General features: G+C 60.3%; 1 protein-coding gene across 8 annotated transcripts in view; it reads left to right on the forward strand.

Annotated features, from left to right (window-relative positions):
* Positions 1 to 15112, forward strand: part of SH3TC1 (SH3 domain and tetratricopeptide repeats 1) — a 48919-nt gene that overhangs the window by 21017 nt on the left and 12790 nt on the right. For all 8 annotated transcript variants that reach the window (XM_077875382.1, XM_077875407.1, XM_077875429.1 and 5 more), the window contains 9 exons: positions 1742 to 1816; positions 3649 to 3776; positions 5250 to 5355; positions 6131 to 6277; positions 6859 to 7069; positions 7815 to 7891; positions 8691 to 8886; positions 11950 to 12083; positions 13679 to 13717. In XM_077875382.1, the coding sequence (XP_077731508.1) occupies positions 1742 to 1816; positions 3649 to 3776; positions 5250 to 5355; positions 6131 to 6277; positions 6859 to 7069; positions 7815 to 7891; positions 8691 to 8886; positions 11950 to 12083; positions 13679 to 13717 (1113 nt within the window). The remainder of the gene's footprint in view (positions 1 to 1741; positions 1817 to 3648; positions 3777 to 5249; positions 5356 to 6130; positions 6278 to 6858; positions 7070 to 7814; positions 7892 to 8690; positions 8887 to 11949; positions 12084 to 13678; positions 13718 to 15112) is intronic.

Here is a 15112-nt window from a genome sequence, read left to right on the forward strand (position 1 = left end):
ATCCTGACTGTGCAGGGGGACCCGGGAGCATCCTGACTGTGCAGGGGGACCCGGGAGCATCCTGACTGTGCAGGGGGACCCGGGAGGATCCTGACTGTGCAGGGGGACCCGGGGGCATCCTGACTTTCCTGGGGGACCTGGGAGGATCCTGACTGTGCAGGGGGACCCGGGAGCATCCTGACTGTGCAAGGGACCTGGGGGGATCCTGACTGTGCAGGGGGACCCGGGAGCATCCTGACTGTGCAGGGGGACCTGGGGGCATCCTGACTGTGCAGGGGGACCCGGGAGGATCCTGACTGTGCAGGGGGACCCGGGGGCATCCTGACTTTCCTGGGGGACCTGGGAGGATCCTGACTGTGCAGGGGGACCCGGGAGCATCCTGACTGTGCAAGGGACCTGGGGGGATCCTGACTGTGCAGGGGGACCCGGGAGCATCCTGACTGTGCAGGGGGACCTGGGGGCATCCTGACTGTGCAGGGGGACCCAGGAGCATCCTGACTGTGCAGGGGGACCCGGGAGCATCCTGACTGTGCAGGGGGACCAGGGGGGATCCTGACTGTGCAGGGGGACCCGGGAGCATCCTGACTGTCACTGCCCAGCTGGACTTGGGCCTGTTTCCTGCTTGGATACCTGGGAAGCGCCTGTGTGATCTCCAGGACCCCTGTTTCTACATCCTGGGCCCTGGGGACAAGCTGCAGGGGGAGGACCCTCCCTGAGCTGAGGACAGTCCGTTTCTCCTGCGTCCCCCCAGGGTTCCCTGCCTCACCTGCCCACCCTCCTCCGGGTCACGTGCCCAGGGCCCGGGCTGGAGCTCAGAGATGCTCAGTAGAGATCTGAATGGCCAGTGAATGATGGATGTGTGGGGAGAACACAAATAAAGCCTCACGAGGTACATGGCGGCAGCCTGAGGCATCTTTACACCTGTTTCCTCGGTTCCCCTGGCCGTGAGGAGCTGGGAAGGGCCAGGGTGACCCTGCTGGTGTGGACTCACCACAGGGAGGGGTCCTGGCATCACTCAGTTCCAGAGCCCGCTGGGCACCCCCTCTGCTGGCCTGCACTTTGGGGTGTCTCGTCAGTCCTGCCAGGCTGTGAGCCACACCCAACCCTCCTCACGAGGCCGAGAGGGCATATGTCACCCTCGGGGAGTGATGGTGCAGACAGACCAGGATCAGCCCTGGCTGTCCCAGACCTGGGGTTCCTCCTGGGCTGCCACCTGCCCTCTGTGGTCAGTAGAGCCGTGGCCCCCAGACAAGTGCACATCCTGGGCCCCAGATCATATAGCAGAGGTGATTTTGCAGATGGAGTTAGGAATCCAGAGAGGGAAAGAGAAGCCTGGGTCAGAATCTTCTGGCTCCAAAGATCGAGGACAAGCCACTGTCTGAGGGCACGGGTGGGCGCCCCTAGGAGCTGGAGACAGGCTCCCCCTATGGAGCCTCCAGGAAGAACTGGCTCTGCAGACACCTTTTTGCCAGTAAGACCTTTCCAGACTCCAGCACAGCTGGACAATACACTCGTGTCATTGTCAGAGGCCACAAGCCTGCGGTTACCTGTTCTAGGACATGGAGAACCTCCTACCCCTCCATCCTCCTCGGGCTTTTGTGACCTGGACAAAGGGGACACCAGGGGTCAGTGGTTTGCAGGGGCATGGATACATCTCTTCCAGAAATATTGGGGGCTTTGTGCTGGCATAGCTACGCGTCACCTGTTTTGACCTTGATCCCACAACCTTTCTCTGTTACAGATGCCACTCCTCCTGCTGGCGGCTCTGGGCCTGCTGCTGGGACCCCTCCTGGCCAGATGGGCACATACCCCACAGGTAGACATCCTTGGGCCCCACATCATGCAGCAGGAGGGGTAGGACCGTCTGGGTAGGTAGTCTGGGTAGGACCGTCAATGTGGGATCCCTGGGCATCCCCTCTTCCCTCCAGCCCCAACTGTGCCATGGCCTGCGGGTTCAGGAAAGTCTCGTCCCCAGACTCCCCTCCCAGATGGCTGTGGGGATGGGGAGGCTGGTAGGTGCGGATGGCCCGGTCCTGCGCCCAGGTTCTGCTTCGGCCCCGCCAGGGGAGGGCCCAGGATGCTGCATTTCCACGCAGGGCCTGAGGGCAGGAGTGGCCGGGCCAGGAGGCTGGCCCAGGCGTGGGGGCAGTGAGACTCTGGGAGGGGCCACAGGTGGGATGTGCAGTGGGGGACACAGAGGGAGGGGCAGGGCCTGGCTTCTGGGGTGGGGGCTCCAAGGACTGGTGGGATTTCTGCAGGGCACAGACGAGGGGAGGAAGAACTGGGCAGTGGAGGGAGATGAGGTGAGAAGGAGCCCCTTACCCCTGAGACCCCACTCCAAGCTCCCGGCTATGGTGACACAAAATCCCCAGCATTGCTGGCAGTTCCCCTTTGCCTCGACACCCGCCCGTCCCCCGACTTGCCTTCCGGGTGGCCGGCGCTGCTGTGGTCACTCACGATGGCCAGGGAGTGTTGAGCAAGCGGCAGATTATTTTGAGTCTGACAATGCCACCCGCCCTCTAACGGGAGTCGGAGGCGTCCCATCCCAGAACCAGTTGTGAAATGTTGGGCATGTTCCCATTAGGCAGGCGGGTGGGGGGGGGGGGAGAGACTGAGTCCTGATTCCAGAAGTCTCCATGTTGCCCTCCTCTCCCCTCCCTCTTTCTCTTCTCCTCCTTCTTCATCCCTCCTTCTCTCATTTCCCCTCCACCCCTGGGGAGCAGCACATGCTCTGGGGATCTCAGTAGCACCGTTGGGAGGTCTCTTAGCTGGGTAGGGGTGGGGGTGGGCAGAGAGACGGTTCAGCTGGGATCTGAACTGTAGGGCCGCCTGTCAGGCAGGCCAGTATTTGGTCTGGGAGCAATTGCTCCAGGTGGAAGGTGTAGTGAGTGCAAAGGCCCTGGGGCAGGGTAGGGGGGGATGCTTTGATGTCCTAGGGCAGCAGGGAGGCCACAGGCCAGAGAAGAGGTGGTGGGAGAACCAGGGCCAGAGGCTCGAGGCTGTGCTGGGGGGAAGGTGGGAAGGGTTTGCATCTTACTCTACCCAAGAAGAAAAAGCCCTGGAGCCATGCTAGCCAATACAGGAGACACAAAATTCATGTTTAAATTTATCTTTAATAAAATGAAAAATCTGGTTCACACAGTTACACTGGCTGTATTTCGAGAGCTCAAGGGCTCCATGTGGCAGGCGGTGGCTGTTCAGGACAGTGGATGGCACTTACTGAGAGGGTTGAGCCCTGGGGTGTGCGGCAAGCCAGAGCTCATCATAAGGGGACCCTCTGGCTGTCCGTGGGCCTGGGGACTGGAGGGAGAGCAGGGTCCAGGGCAGACCTATAGGCCCGGGGCACAGGGAGGGGGACTGTGGTGGGTTTGGCTCAGTTTGGCAGTTCCCTGGTGGACCTGTGTGCTGTGTGGTACAGGGAGGTGTTCTTGGTCTGAGCAGGGTGGGGCCTGGGAGCTCTTTGGAAAATGGGAGAAAGGAAGAGGGGTTAGTTTGGGGGACAGGGTGGTGAGTCCTGGGATGCCTGTGGGTGTCTGCTGTAGCTTGAATGCCCCTGTCTGGTGCTCAGGTGATAGGAGAGGTCGGGACTGGAGGTCAGGGTGATGCTGGTCACCTTGCCAATTGTTTACTCTGTGCTGCCCCTTCCAGACCTGACCTTGCAGCTACTGGCCGTGCGGAGGAAGACTGGGCTGCCGGACCCCAGCTTGCAGCAGACCGTGAGGCGCCGGCTCCGTCTGCTGGAAAATGACAGCCGAGAGGTGGCCCATGCACTGGGGGTGAGCCTGGCTTCTCTGGGGGCCTGGAGAGGTGGCCCATATGCTAGGGGCCCCTGGGAGGTGGCCCATGTCCTGGGGGCCAGCCTGGCTTCTCTGGGGGCCATGGGCAGGTACAAGGGTTCCAAGCCCAAGAGCAGGGACAGAGGATAGGGGTGGATCTAGGAGGAGAATGCTTGATGTCCAGACCTTGGAGTCCCTAAGGAGTCAAGGCCACAGGAGGGGAGGACGTCCCTGGAACACACCTCATAGTGGCACTGTACCTTGTCCCTGTCGGTTCTCCTGGATGACTGGGCCACCAATCACACCCTGCAGTTCCCACCACACGTGGCCCACTGTACACCCAGTGTCCCATTCCGGTCAGCATGCCCCCCACCCTGCCAGAGATTCTTAAAGTCTCTGTCATGGGGAGTGAAAAGGACGGTGTGTGTGGATCTTATTCTTAGCTTTTGATGGAGCCAGACCCCTGTAGACCTCTGCACAGTGGACGCTCTGGCAGGATGGTGGCCAAGGAGGGGGCCGGGCCGGGCGATGTCCCTGTGGTGGAGCTTAGGGCTGGGCAGTCACCATGTCCTGGGCTTAGGGCTGGGCAGTCACCATGTGACCTTGCAGCCAGCCTAGCCTGACCTTGGCCAGAACCCAGCTTCTGAGGCACCAGTCAGGGATGCTTAAACTTGTTACCCTACGGAGCTGAGGTGCAGGTCCAGCAAACAGCATGGGAGTACCAGCCCTGGGTGATGCAAGCAAGGGGCAGAATCCCAGCTGTGCCATGTGCTGAGGGGCAGGCCTCGAATAAGACACGCAGCCTCCGTTCTCAGGCTCTTCTTCTTTTTCTTTTATTAAAAAGATTTTATTTATTTATTCATGAGCAACACACAGAGAGAGGCAGAGACACAGGCAGAGGGAGATGCAGGCTCCCTGATGCAGGACTCAATCCCAGGACCCTGGGATCATGCCCTGAGCCAAAGGCAGATGCTCAACCAGTGAGCCACGCAGGTGCCCCCATTCTCAGGCTCTTAACTGGAGCCCAGAGAAGCACCCATCCACAGCACACATACATGGTACCTCGGAAGTGCTGGTGTTATGTCCAAGCCTGACCACCACCAAGAGTGTTCATGGATGGGAGTCAGGGGAGAGGGGGTACCAGACTTAGGGCGGATGCCTGCGTCGTGCTGCCCGAGGGGCTTGGTTGGGGTGCACAGGGCCGAGTGCACGGCCTACAGGGAGGACCTGGTTTGCAGAGGGTGGAGGCTGAGCCTGGGGCGCACAGGGGCTCTGGGAAGGAGCAGGGCTTGGCCCAGGCACGAGGAGCCACGGCTGGCTTGAGAGCCCCCGCCTTGGGCTGTAAAGGACCCAGCTCTGAGCCTCCACCCCTGCCTGGGTCACTTCTGCGAAGTGTTTGTGCTGAACGGCTCTGTCCCGGTGGCCAGATGCCGAAAGCCCCCCGCCTCCCCCGGGACCGCTTCTTCCCCATAGGAGTTATCGGCCAGGCTGCTGTCTATCCACAGTGACCAGGATCGGATCGTGGTGACCTTTAAGACTTTCGAGGAAATCTGGAAGTTCTCCACCTACCACGCTCTTGGTAAAGTGGTGGCCCTCCCAGAACTGGTTGTGGGGACTCCCCCCAGAGGACACTTGTCACACACTGAGCATTTAATGTCATAAATTGGGCTTCAGAATAGGCTGGTTCACAACCGCCAGTGTGGTGGGACTTGGGAGTTAGCGCTCACCCGCTCTCAGGGAGAAAGGATGGACGGGATGGGTGCAGAGGCGCAGGGTCTGTCCCCAGACACGGGCTGCCTTCCATGTTCCTTCCTGCCCTGCGCCGTGGGAGAAGCTTTGCGAGGCCAGACCTCGAGGGAGGCTGAGTTCACACCAGGCTGTCTGCAGCCCAGCCCAAGAGCTCTCTTTCTAAAGCACCCCAATCTGTTAGGAGGCACATGTGGGGTCCGGCTGCATCCTCTGGGGAACGGTGCTCCACCACCTCGGTCCAAGGGCTGAGAGCATGGAAAATAAGAGCGACAGTGTCTTGGGCACCTGGCACAGGGCCTGTGCCAACCCCCCAGCACACACGCTCCCCTTGAACATTCTCATCCCATCTCACGGATGTGGAGACTGAGGGTCAGACAAGTGGCTTGTCCTTGCCCAAACTCACCAGGACACAGGGAAGTCCAGGGCGTCTCCCATGGTCACCGCCAGTCCACTCACAGCCCAGATGGTCAGACCTGGCGCCTCTCTGGGTTTCAGACGGTCCCGCGAGTCCCCAAGATAGGGCAGGGCTCCCCCAGCGCCAGGGCCGCAAGGCTTCCCTGCCTCCTTTTGGAGCCTGCTGGTGACCTGGCCTGTCTGGTCCCCAGGCTTCACTCATCACTGCCTGGAAAACCTGCTCGTCGACCAGGCCTTCTGGCTGCTTTCGCCCAATGAGGATGAGGAGACAGTCGTCCAAGTCCACGTGGACCAGGAGGCCTTGACGCTGACGCATGAGAGCCTCCTCACCCAGGAGGGTGAGCGCTGCACGGTGACGGTGACGTCGGCCGGCTCCATGCCGTGCTGGGGACGCCCTGGGGAGGAGGGCCCGGGAGGCTCTGGCCTGTGCAGGGACATTAACGGGGGCCTCATGCAGGAAGGAGCACATGGGGGGACTCTGGCCGGGAAATGCCTGGGCCCTGTTGCTTAGCTGTAAAGACCTGGTCAGGCCCCCAGGAAATAACAGTCAAAGGGGTTCCGCAAGCGGCACCCGTATCGCTAGGGTGCGGAGGGGACCTCAGTAATTGGGCACAAGTCAGCCGCAAACAGACCACAAAGCTGCCTGCCTTCCCCTGGTCCCCGAGAAGAAGAGAGGTGGCCAGGCTCCCAGCAGTGGTCCCCTCAGACAGGGAAACTGAGGCTCTGCGCTCACAGAGTGGAGCTGGGACTCCAGGCTGGTGTCAGCTATTTCTGTGGATGCAGAGCCTGGGGCTGGGAGACCCTGCAGGGCGGTGGCCTTTACGCGTGTCCCCTGGCAGGGAACATGTGGAGCCCGCCTGGCAAAGATCCAGCCACCTGCGGCCAGCCACACTGAAGGATGGTCTCTGTCCCTTTAAAGGTCCTTTCTTTGTCCTGTGTCCTGACCACCATGTGCGACTGACCACCAGCCCCCGGGGTGCAGGGGGCGGCCCCCAGCCCCTCAGGCGAGCCTCGAGGGGTCCCCAGGGAGAGGCAGCCTCCGCAGTGGACTCTTCTGCTCCCAGCCCTGGCACGTCCTCCGAGGAGGTGGCAGCGGTGGTCGCTCCAGAAACGTTGATTCCATTTCATCAGTAGGTACCGACCTTTGTTTCTCTGCTTCCTGTCAGTCTCACGTGTTGTCGGGCCACATGGAGTTCGTCTGCAGGCCAGAGGAGGTGGACAGGGCCCCGCAGAACTGCTTGCATCCCTATCCTGCCGCTTCCAGCCTGTGGCCATGGCAAACCAGGCCAGGCCTGGACCTCAGGGCTGCCACCTGCCTGAGGACACTGACATTCTGTGGCAGGGCCGTCCTGGCAGGAGTGTGCAGCTTGGAGCTCTTGCTTCATGCTCTGGCTTGTTCTGAAATGCTTTTGAGGGCACTAGCTGCATAATGTGTGCCCATAGTAGGGAGGTATGAGGCAGATAAAGCCTGGGGAAGGCAAGAACGGGTGGCATGTAAGCTCCTGCTCGTGTGTCCAATGTGGGGCATTAACTTGGCTTGGAGCTTCCTGGCAGCCAAAGCAAAGAGAGAAACTCGATGCCCTGATGTTTAGAATCTGGGAAATAACAGGCAATGGCTCAGCTTGTGTCTTAGGCTAATGGAGGGAGGTGTCCCAGGATGCCAGCCTGAGGCAGGAGGCACCTGGGCTGGGCAGCATGGGGCTCCCTGCTGGCAGTGCCACACACCTGGGCCTGTGTGTGTGTGTGTGTGTGTGTGTGTGTGTGTAGTGGGGGCAAGTGCTGGAATTCGCCTGGGTCCCTGGGTTCTACTGACCTGTCCAGCCTACTCAGTTTCAGCTTGCCACACATCTGAGATCCTCTCTTGTCCCACTGCAGGTGGGCTCTCAGGGTCCCCTGGGACCCCATCGACAACTCCATGAGCCGACCTGTGACATCAGACACCCCATTGATGGGTAAATTCTTCCACTGGCCTTTCTCCCCTGGGGAAGGGGTGGGCAAGGAGAGACAGGTACCAGCATTCAGGAGGCTTCTGCGCTCACCTTGAATCCTCCCCAAGCCAGAGGAGGTAGTGAGAATCCTCTCCAGTTCATGTTGTGACAACCAAAGCTAAGAGGTCCACCGGTTGGTCCAAATTCATTTTACACAGTGAGACCAGGACGGCCCGGGTGCTGGTCCCCGCCTCCAGGGAGCCCGAGCATTGCACTCACAGACCATCCACACGCACGACTTTCTCCCTGGCAGCACATTTGACACGCCGAGGGCCCTCACACAGGTGGCCTCGGCTCCAGCTGCATTTGCCATGTGCACTAATGGAGGCTCCTGAGGCTTAGATCTTAGGTCTTCTCTTGCAAAAACAGCATGGGCCTTCAGTGTGGGCTCCTGGTCCAGTGCTCTCTGCTCTGCCCATGCTGGCTGGTGCAAGGATGGCCTTGTGTACCCATTCAGGGACTATAAGGCCTCATGGGAGAGGCACCTATGTTTACAGAGGCACCTGTCCTGGGTGGACGCTGGCCTGGCCTGCCTGGCCGGGGTGGGACAGAGGAGAGATCCCTGGCCTTGGAGGCTGACAGCTCTGGGTCTCAGTTTCTCATCCTCAGTATGGAGATAAGGTGCCCCCTCCAGGGATCACTAGATACCCGGCCCCTTGGGTGCAGTGGCCATGCTCCATCGCAACCCCAACCACCTGTTCCTAACCGAGCCCCCCGCCCCGGGTGTGCCCCCAGCACTGACCGTGTGGCCTCCTTCCTACAGCCACAGGCCTGGCCTCGGCAGTGGCGGACTACCAGGGATCTGGGCCTGAAGAGATGACCTTCAGGGGCGGCGATGCCATCGAGATCCTGGGCGCCCAGGTGCCCGGCCTGCCCTGGTGCCTGGGCCGGCACGTGGCCTCGGGCCAGGTCGGGTTTGTGCGGACGAGTCTCATCAGTGTGCAGGGCCAAGCGTCTGAGTGAGTGGCCGAGGCCCTGCCCTCTCCTGACCTGCCCTTCCACCCCTGTGGGAAGTCCTGGTGCCCCCGCCCTGGGCTGACTCCTAGGTGACAATCCTGGACCTGGGCCTGGGCCTCCCGCCCTCGCCAGCGTCCAGGCATCATTCGTTCCCTGGTCCCCGGGCTGGCGTCCTTCCCGTCCGGCATGCCCTGTCCTTCACCAGGGCAGGGGCTGTTCTCTGAAATCCAGCGTTGTCCTGCGGATGCTATGACAAAGCACCACACTGGGGGCCAAGAACAGCAGACGGCAATTCTGTCCCAGTTCTAGGGGACACAAGTCCAAAATCAAGGTGTCCTGGAGGTGCCAGGGGAGGATTGCTTCCACATTCTTCCAGTTCTTGCTGGCTGCAGCGAGCCTGGCTTGCGTCACCCCAGTCTCTGCCTCCATCTTCACCTGCACCCCAGCCCTGCCCCCACGCGTCTGTGTGTCCCTCTTCCTTTTTTTTTTTTTTTTAAAGATTTTATTTATTTATTCATGAGAGACACACAGAGAGAGGCAGAGACACAGGCAGAGGGAGAAGCAGGCTCCCTGCAGGGAGCCCGATGTGGGACTCGATCCCTGGTCTCTAGAATCACGCCCTGGGCTGAAGGCAGCGCTAAACCGCTGAGCCACCCGGGCGTCCCTGTGTTTCCCTCTTCCTAGAAGGACATTGGTCATGGATCAGGGTCCCCCCACTCCAGTGTGACCTCATCCTAACTGATTACATCTGCAAAGCCCCTTTACCAAGTAAGGTCACCTTCTGAGGTTCTAGGTGGAGATAAATGAATTTTGAGGGACAGTTCACCCCTGTGCACCACGTTGCTCCTTTTCATAAAGCCCTTCGACGACTCTGGGCCTGGCCTTCGCCCTCACCCCACCCCCTGTGACCCAGACCCTGGTGACCACCAATGTCAAAGGCTGCCCCCTGCCATCAGAGCAGGTGTGTTCGCCTCCTCAAGAACAACTCTGTGTGGACACGTGTGCCCCTACATGGGACATCCCCTCCATCCCGGCCTGCCCGTTTTCCTGGGGAGTCTCGCTGGCCCCCAAGTCCCATGTCCAACAGCTCATCCCTGGGGATGCGCTTCTCCCCCTACAGGACCCCCACAGCCTGCTGGTGACATGCCTGCCCTGTCTGGGGGATTCTGAGCGTCCCCGCTGTGTGGCCGTGGGCAGCAGCAGGAGCGTCCCGGGTGAGCGGTCAGCGCGCACAGCTAGGCCATCCGTTGGCGGCCGTTCTGCTCCCTGAGCTTGAGCTTCCATCAGAAAGACCTCAGGCAGGGAGCCCGCGGGAGGTGGGTGTGCGGAAGGCCTTTACTGAGTCTGCCCGGGGCCCCCGGGCCTGGCCTCCCACACATGTCTGCGGGGGACCCTCTGGCCCTGACATCCCGGGTCATTCAGGGACCGGCCCCTCCCAGATGGAACCTCAAAGGCCACTTTGGCTTCACAAATTCAAAGTGTCTGTTGCACCTGCTGGTCAGGAGGGAGCTGGAAGCTGGCCGGCCCGGAGCCGAGAGCCGCCGCTAGACCAGCGTCTCCCGAAGTGGGTTCCCCACAGCTTTCCGTCACAGACCCGGTGGAGCTCACGCGAGGTGGGGACGCCCTCCACGTGCCTGGCTGGCAGTCCGCAGCGATGCCCAGCACCGGGAAGGCAACGCGAAGTCTGACCTGCTTTCCCTGTCGGAACGCGTTGCCCACACTGACTTCACCGTCAGGACCCTCTCTCTCAGCCCCAGCGGCGGCGTTCCGTGGAACCCTGTCTGGGGAACCCTCCATCTAGAGTCCCATCACGTATGCAGGGGAGACCACGGCTTCTGCGTGGACAGCTGGGGTCCGTGTGACTTACGCCTGCCCTGACCTCGCCCAGGGTCTGAGCTGGGATGGCTGCTGGGTGCGCTCGTCCGTCCGCTCCCTGACGCTAGGGTGACGGGGCTGCAGCAGAAGCTCCTCGTTTGCTCAGCACGTGTTGACTGAACATCGGTCTATGCCAGAGCCTGCGCTTTCATCCTTCGTGTGATGAACCTGGTGGCCAGGCCTTTTCTCCTCTTACTTTGACATGATTTCAGACTTAGGGAAAAGTTGCAAGGAGAGCACAGGATTCCCATCATCTCCCCTCATCCTGATCGCCCAGATGTGAGCGTGTTGTGATGCTTGTTTCCTGCTTTGCCCTCGTGTTTGAACCCTGTGGCGAGTTGGCTACAAGCACGTGGCCCCACTCCCGGCGAGCTGGGCGGCGCGTTCCCTGAAGCCAGGACGTCCACCTGCATCCCCATGGCACAGCTGCCACAATCGGGAGACAACCTGGTGCAAAGTCGCTCTCTGCGGACCACACACAGGTCTCGCGAGGATCCCAGTCATGCCCTCCAAACCCAGAGAAAGTTCCAGACCCCGTGGCGCCAGCCTCGCCTTCTTAATCCGAAACAGTTCCTTCATCTCCTTGTCCTTCAGGACGTCTCTGAAGAATACAGGCCTGTTATTCTGCTGAATGTTCCAGATTCTGCCCCAAGATTTTCTTTAACTTCTCAAAATAGCTCCTAGTTTCAAAGCACTTTCCAAAATTTCATATTATGCTGCCAGTTTAGTCGTACAAGCACAAATCGCCTGTGCCTTCTCTCTCTGCTCTCCATCCTGGTTTTCATCTCCCTGACTTGGCGCAGACATGTGCCCTGTGTTTGCGTGGCACACTGTGGGGAGCACCCGCAGAGGCTGTAGGCAGAGCCGTGGGAGCACAGGATGCGAAGGGACTGAACCTGCTTGCAGCTGTCAGCCCCCTCCTCACAGGGGAGGGAACTATGAAGTGGGGCTTTGTAGGCTGCCTAGGAGCTCACCTTCCCCAGGTTACCATGACCCACGGGGTCTGTAGCAGCCTCTCCTGCTCCTGGCACCTGTCTCGGCTGGTGAGGCACCATCCAGGAGGGCAGGATCTATTTTGTTTTTGTCCCAGTGGTGAAGACATAGCAGGTGTGAGGGGTCTGTCAAATGAGTGGAAATGGGTCTTGCTTAGGAGATGTACTATCTTAAATAAAGCACCTTTTTTTTTCCAGGCTGGAAAATGTGATTTTTCTCAATGAGGAAGAAAGGTCATTCTTCAGCAATGAAGGGCGTTTTTCAGAGGAGGACGCCAGGCAGCTACTGAGGAGGGCGTCTGGCGCCGACGTGTGCACCGTGTACAGCTTGGGTAGGTGTGCGGGTGCTGGTGGTGGGGCGCTGCTCCCCTCGTGCCTCCCACTGGCTTCGGGGACATCACGGGACCTAAAACTGGTCACCCCCTCCAGCCCGGTGCTCAGGACGGTTTTTGTGGGCAGATTCCCAGAGGTACTGGGGAGGGTCTGGAGCTTTCCTACAGGGTTGCACCAGCTGGTGACCAGCAGCCCCAGGAGGCACTGAGCTCCTGCTCAACAGCATCGGCCTGGACAGGCTACTGTCCCCTCGGTGGGCCGTGATTGTTTTGGCTTCCGTGCACTGCTCAAGACACCCCTGCCCTCTGACATTTCCTCTCCTGAAAGCCCGACTTCCTCCATCAGGAAGTGAAGGAATGCAAACCCCTGGGCACTTAAAAGTGACCAGACATATGCTGTTGCTGCCCCCAGGACTTGTAGGGGTAGCAGACAGGCCAGGTGCAGAGAGGGGGATGGAAAGAGAGGCAGGGAGGTGCCCACAGTCCCCTGAGGTTCCCGCTGCCCACCTGCCGCTTCGCCGAGAGTCCGTGAGAGAGTGACCATCCTGCTGTCACAAGATGAGGGGCCTGGACCCGTGTGGCTGTGGTCTGGCCGGGTTGCCTGAGTGCTGGGGGGCCGGGGCTGGACCCCAGGGCTGCCACCTCCTACAGACAATGCTGCTCCCTTTCACCGCACCGCCCTGTGCTCAGGGAAGGCAGCGCCACGCGCAGAGGTAGGACACGTGTCAGCCACAGCCGAGGGAGTGGGGCCCCAACAAATTTGCCGGTCGACTGTCACGGGCAGGACAGGAAAGCCGGGTTCCTTCATCCCAGAGATGCAGGGGAATGCACGTGTGGACACACACACACTTACATGTAGTGCAATACGTACATGTGCATGCACACACATGCACACACACCTACACGTCACGCAGACACACGCATGCACACATGCACATCCACACTTGCTGCTCGCACCTGCGCTTACCGATGAGCATGCCAGGAACAGCTTCTCCAACAACGGAGTTCAAGTTTCTAGGTTCCCACACATTGGTCTCTCTTCCTAAAACAGGCAAACTTGGATCTCAGCTTTGCAAGTCGGGCTTAAACCAGCCCGGCATACGCTCTTGTCTTCATTAGGAAGGCTGTGGGCACCCCTCAGCCGGGGGACGTTCTGGGGTCCCCTCCCCCGGGGGCCGCCTAGCTTCCTGCGAGCCTGCACAGTTGTCCTAGCTGACTTCAGACGACCTTTCCCAGCCAGCTGCTCATGTCAGCCCATTTTCGGGAGGCAGAAACCAAGGCTTAGGGAAAGCCCCGTCACGAGGAGGGTGGGGTGCAGGTGGAGCTGTCGCCCTGAACTCCGGGACAGTGGGTGAGACTGCGAGCTGCCCAGGGTAGGGAGTGCACCCCTGTCCCCAGAGCGGTGGCAGCAGAAGCCCACGGCCTCTGGGGGCTGGCGGCAGGACAGAGCCTGTGGACAGGGGATCCTCAGCCCCCTCACCGGGGGATCCTCAGCCCCACAGTCCCTCAGGCTGCTCCAGCCCATACCCCCTCCTGACATGGCCCCTCCCGGAGGTGCTGGCCCAAGAGTGATGCTTTTTTTCTCCCCATTTCAGACAGATTAGAAGAAGCTGAGTGTGAACAGCCAGAACCAGGTAGGCTCCTCTCACAGGATCCTCTCCTATGGGATCCAGGCTGGGGCTGGGGTGATGCCAGGCTGCACAGCATGGATGGGGGGCGGGGTGGGGACCTCATGCCTCCCTGGGGGAAGGCAGGTGGGCGGGGCATCAGCCCTGATGGGGAGCTGGATGAGGTGAAGGTAAGCTCCCCCTGCTGCCATGGTGGGTCCCCCATGAACACGCCAGGCCTCCCGCAGAGCAGGGTGTCCCCTCCATAGTCTGAGCCATGCCTGGCCTCCGCTCTGTCCCCAGCAGAGAGGGGCGTCCCCTCCATAGTCTGAGCCATGCCTGGCCCCCTGCTCTGTCTCTAGCAGAAAGGGGCGTCCCCTCCATAGTCTGAGCCATGCCTGGCCCCCTGCTCTGTCTCCAGCAGAGAGAGGCCTCCCCTCCATAGTCTGAGCCATGCCTGGCCTCTGCTCTGTCCCCAGCAGAAAGGGGCCTCCCCTCCATAGTCTGAGCCATGCCTGGCCATGGGTTGAAACCTAGACCAGCTGAAATTCTCTGCTTTGAGAGGGTGAAGGGGGTGCAGGGCCTGGATTTGGAGCTTTGTGCTGGAGCAGCCCCTTTGGGATCTGTCTCTTCTTCCCGGGTGAGCTGGTTAAGGGATCTCCCTCCTCCCTCCACACCTCCATCTCGTCCCCCCACAGAGGATCTGCACTGGGGAGATCCTGGGCACTTGAACGCCTGAGGACCCTTTGGGGTTTCCCGGGCATGGAGTCCACCTGGATGCAAACAGGGAAGGGCCACCTGGGGTTCTGGACAAGGAAGGCTCCAGATATCCCAGGGCTGCTGTGGGGCCTCCCCTCACCCCTGCGCTCTGCTGCATGGGGAGCAGCAGGACTTGCCAGCATCAGAGGGGGTGGGCGGCCGATTCACACCCCCAATGAGGTCGTCAGGTCAGACATTTGCCCCTGAACCGCACTGAATTCTCATTTATTCCTGGACTTCACAGACTAACAAAGAGAGTTTGTTTTGAACATATTTTGTGCGAGTGAACTCGAAACAGATGAACCTTTAGATCCTGGTTCTTTCCTTGCAGACAAATTCCCCTTTAAGCTCCCGTTTTCCCAACAGGAAGCATAGCCGCATGCTCCTGGGCGCTGGCTGTGCCTTCGAGGGCCAAGCAAAGCCAGCAGTCCAGCGAGCGAGCTCCCTTGGGCAGCGGGGTTCCCAGATTCCCCAGCACCTTTAGCTGTGGGCCTCAGATTCCCAAACCAGCCAGGACGAAGGTGGAGACCCGGGGGTCTGGGAGCCATTCCTCATCTTTCCTGCCAGACATAGCCCCGGGCTGGACAGAGGGACACAGACTTCACTGTCCTCAGTTCTGTGGGTGGCTTTTGAGCATGTGCCGACCCATAGCTCTGATCGGCT

The sequence above is a fragment of the Canis aureus genome, chromosome 2 (assembly GCF_053574225.1).
Source record: "Canis aureus isolate CA01 chromosome 2, VMU_Caureus_v.1.0, whole genome shotgun sequence".
Taxonomy (NCBI): Eukaryota; Metazoa; Chordata; class Mammalia; order Carnivora; family Canidae; genus Canis; species Canis aureus.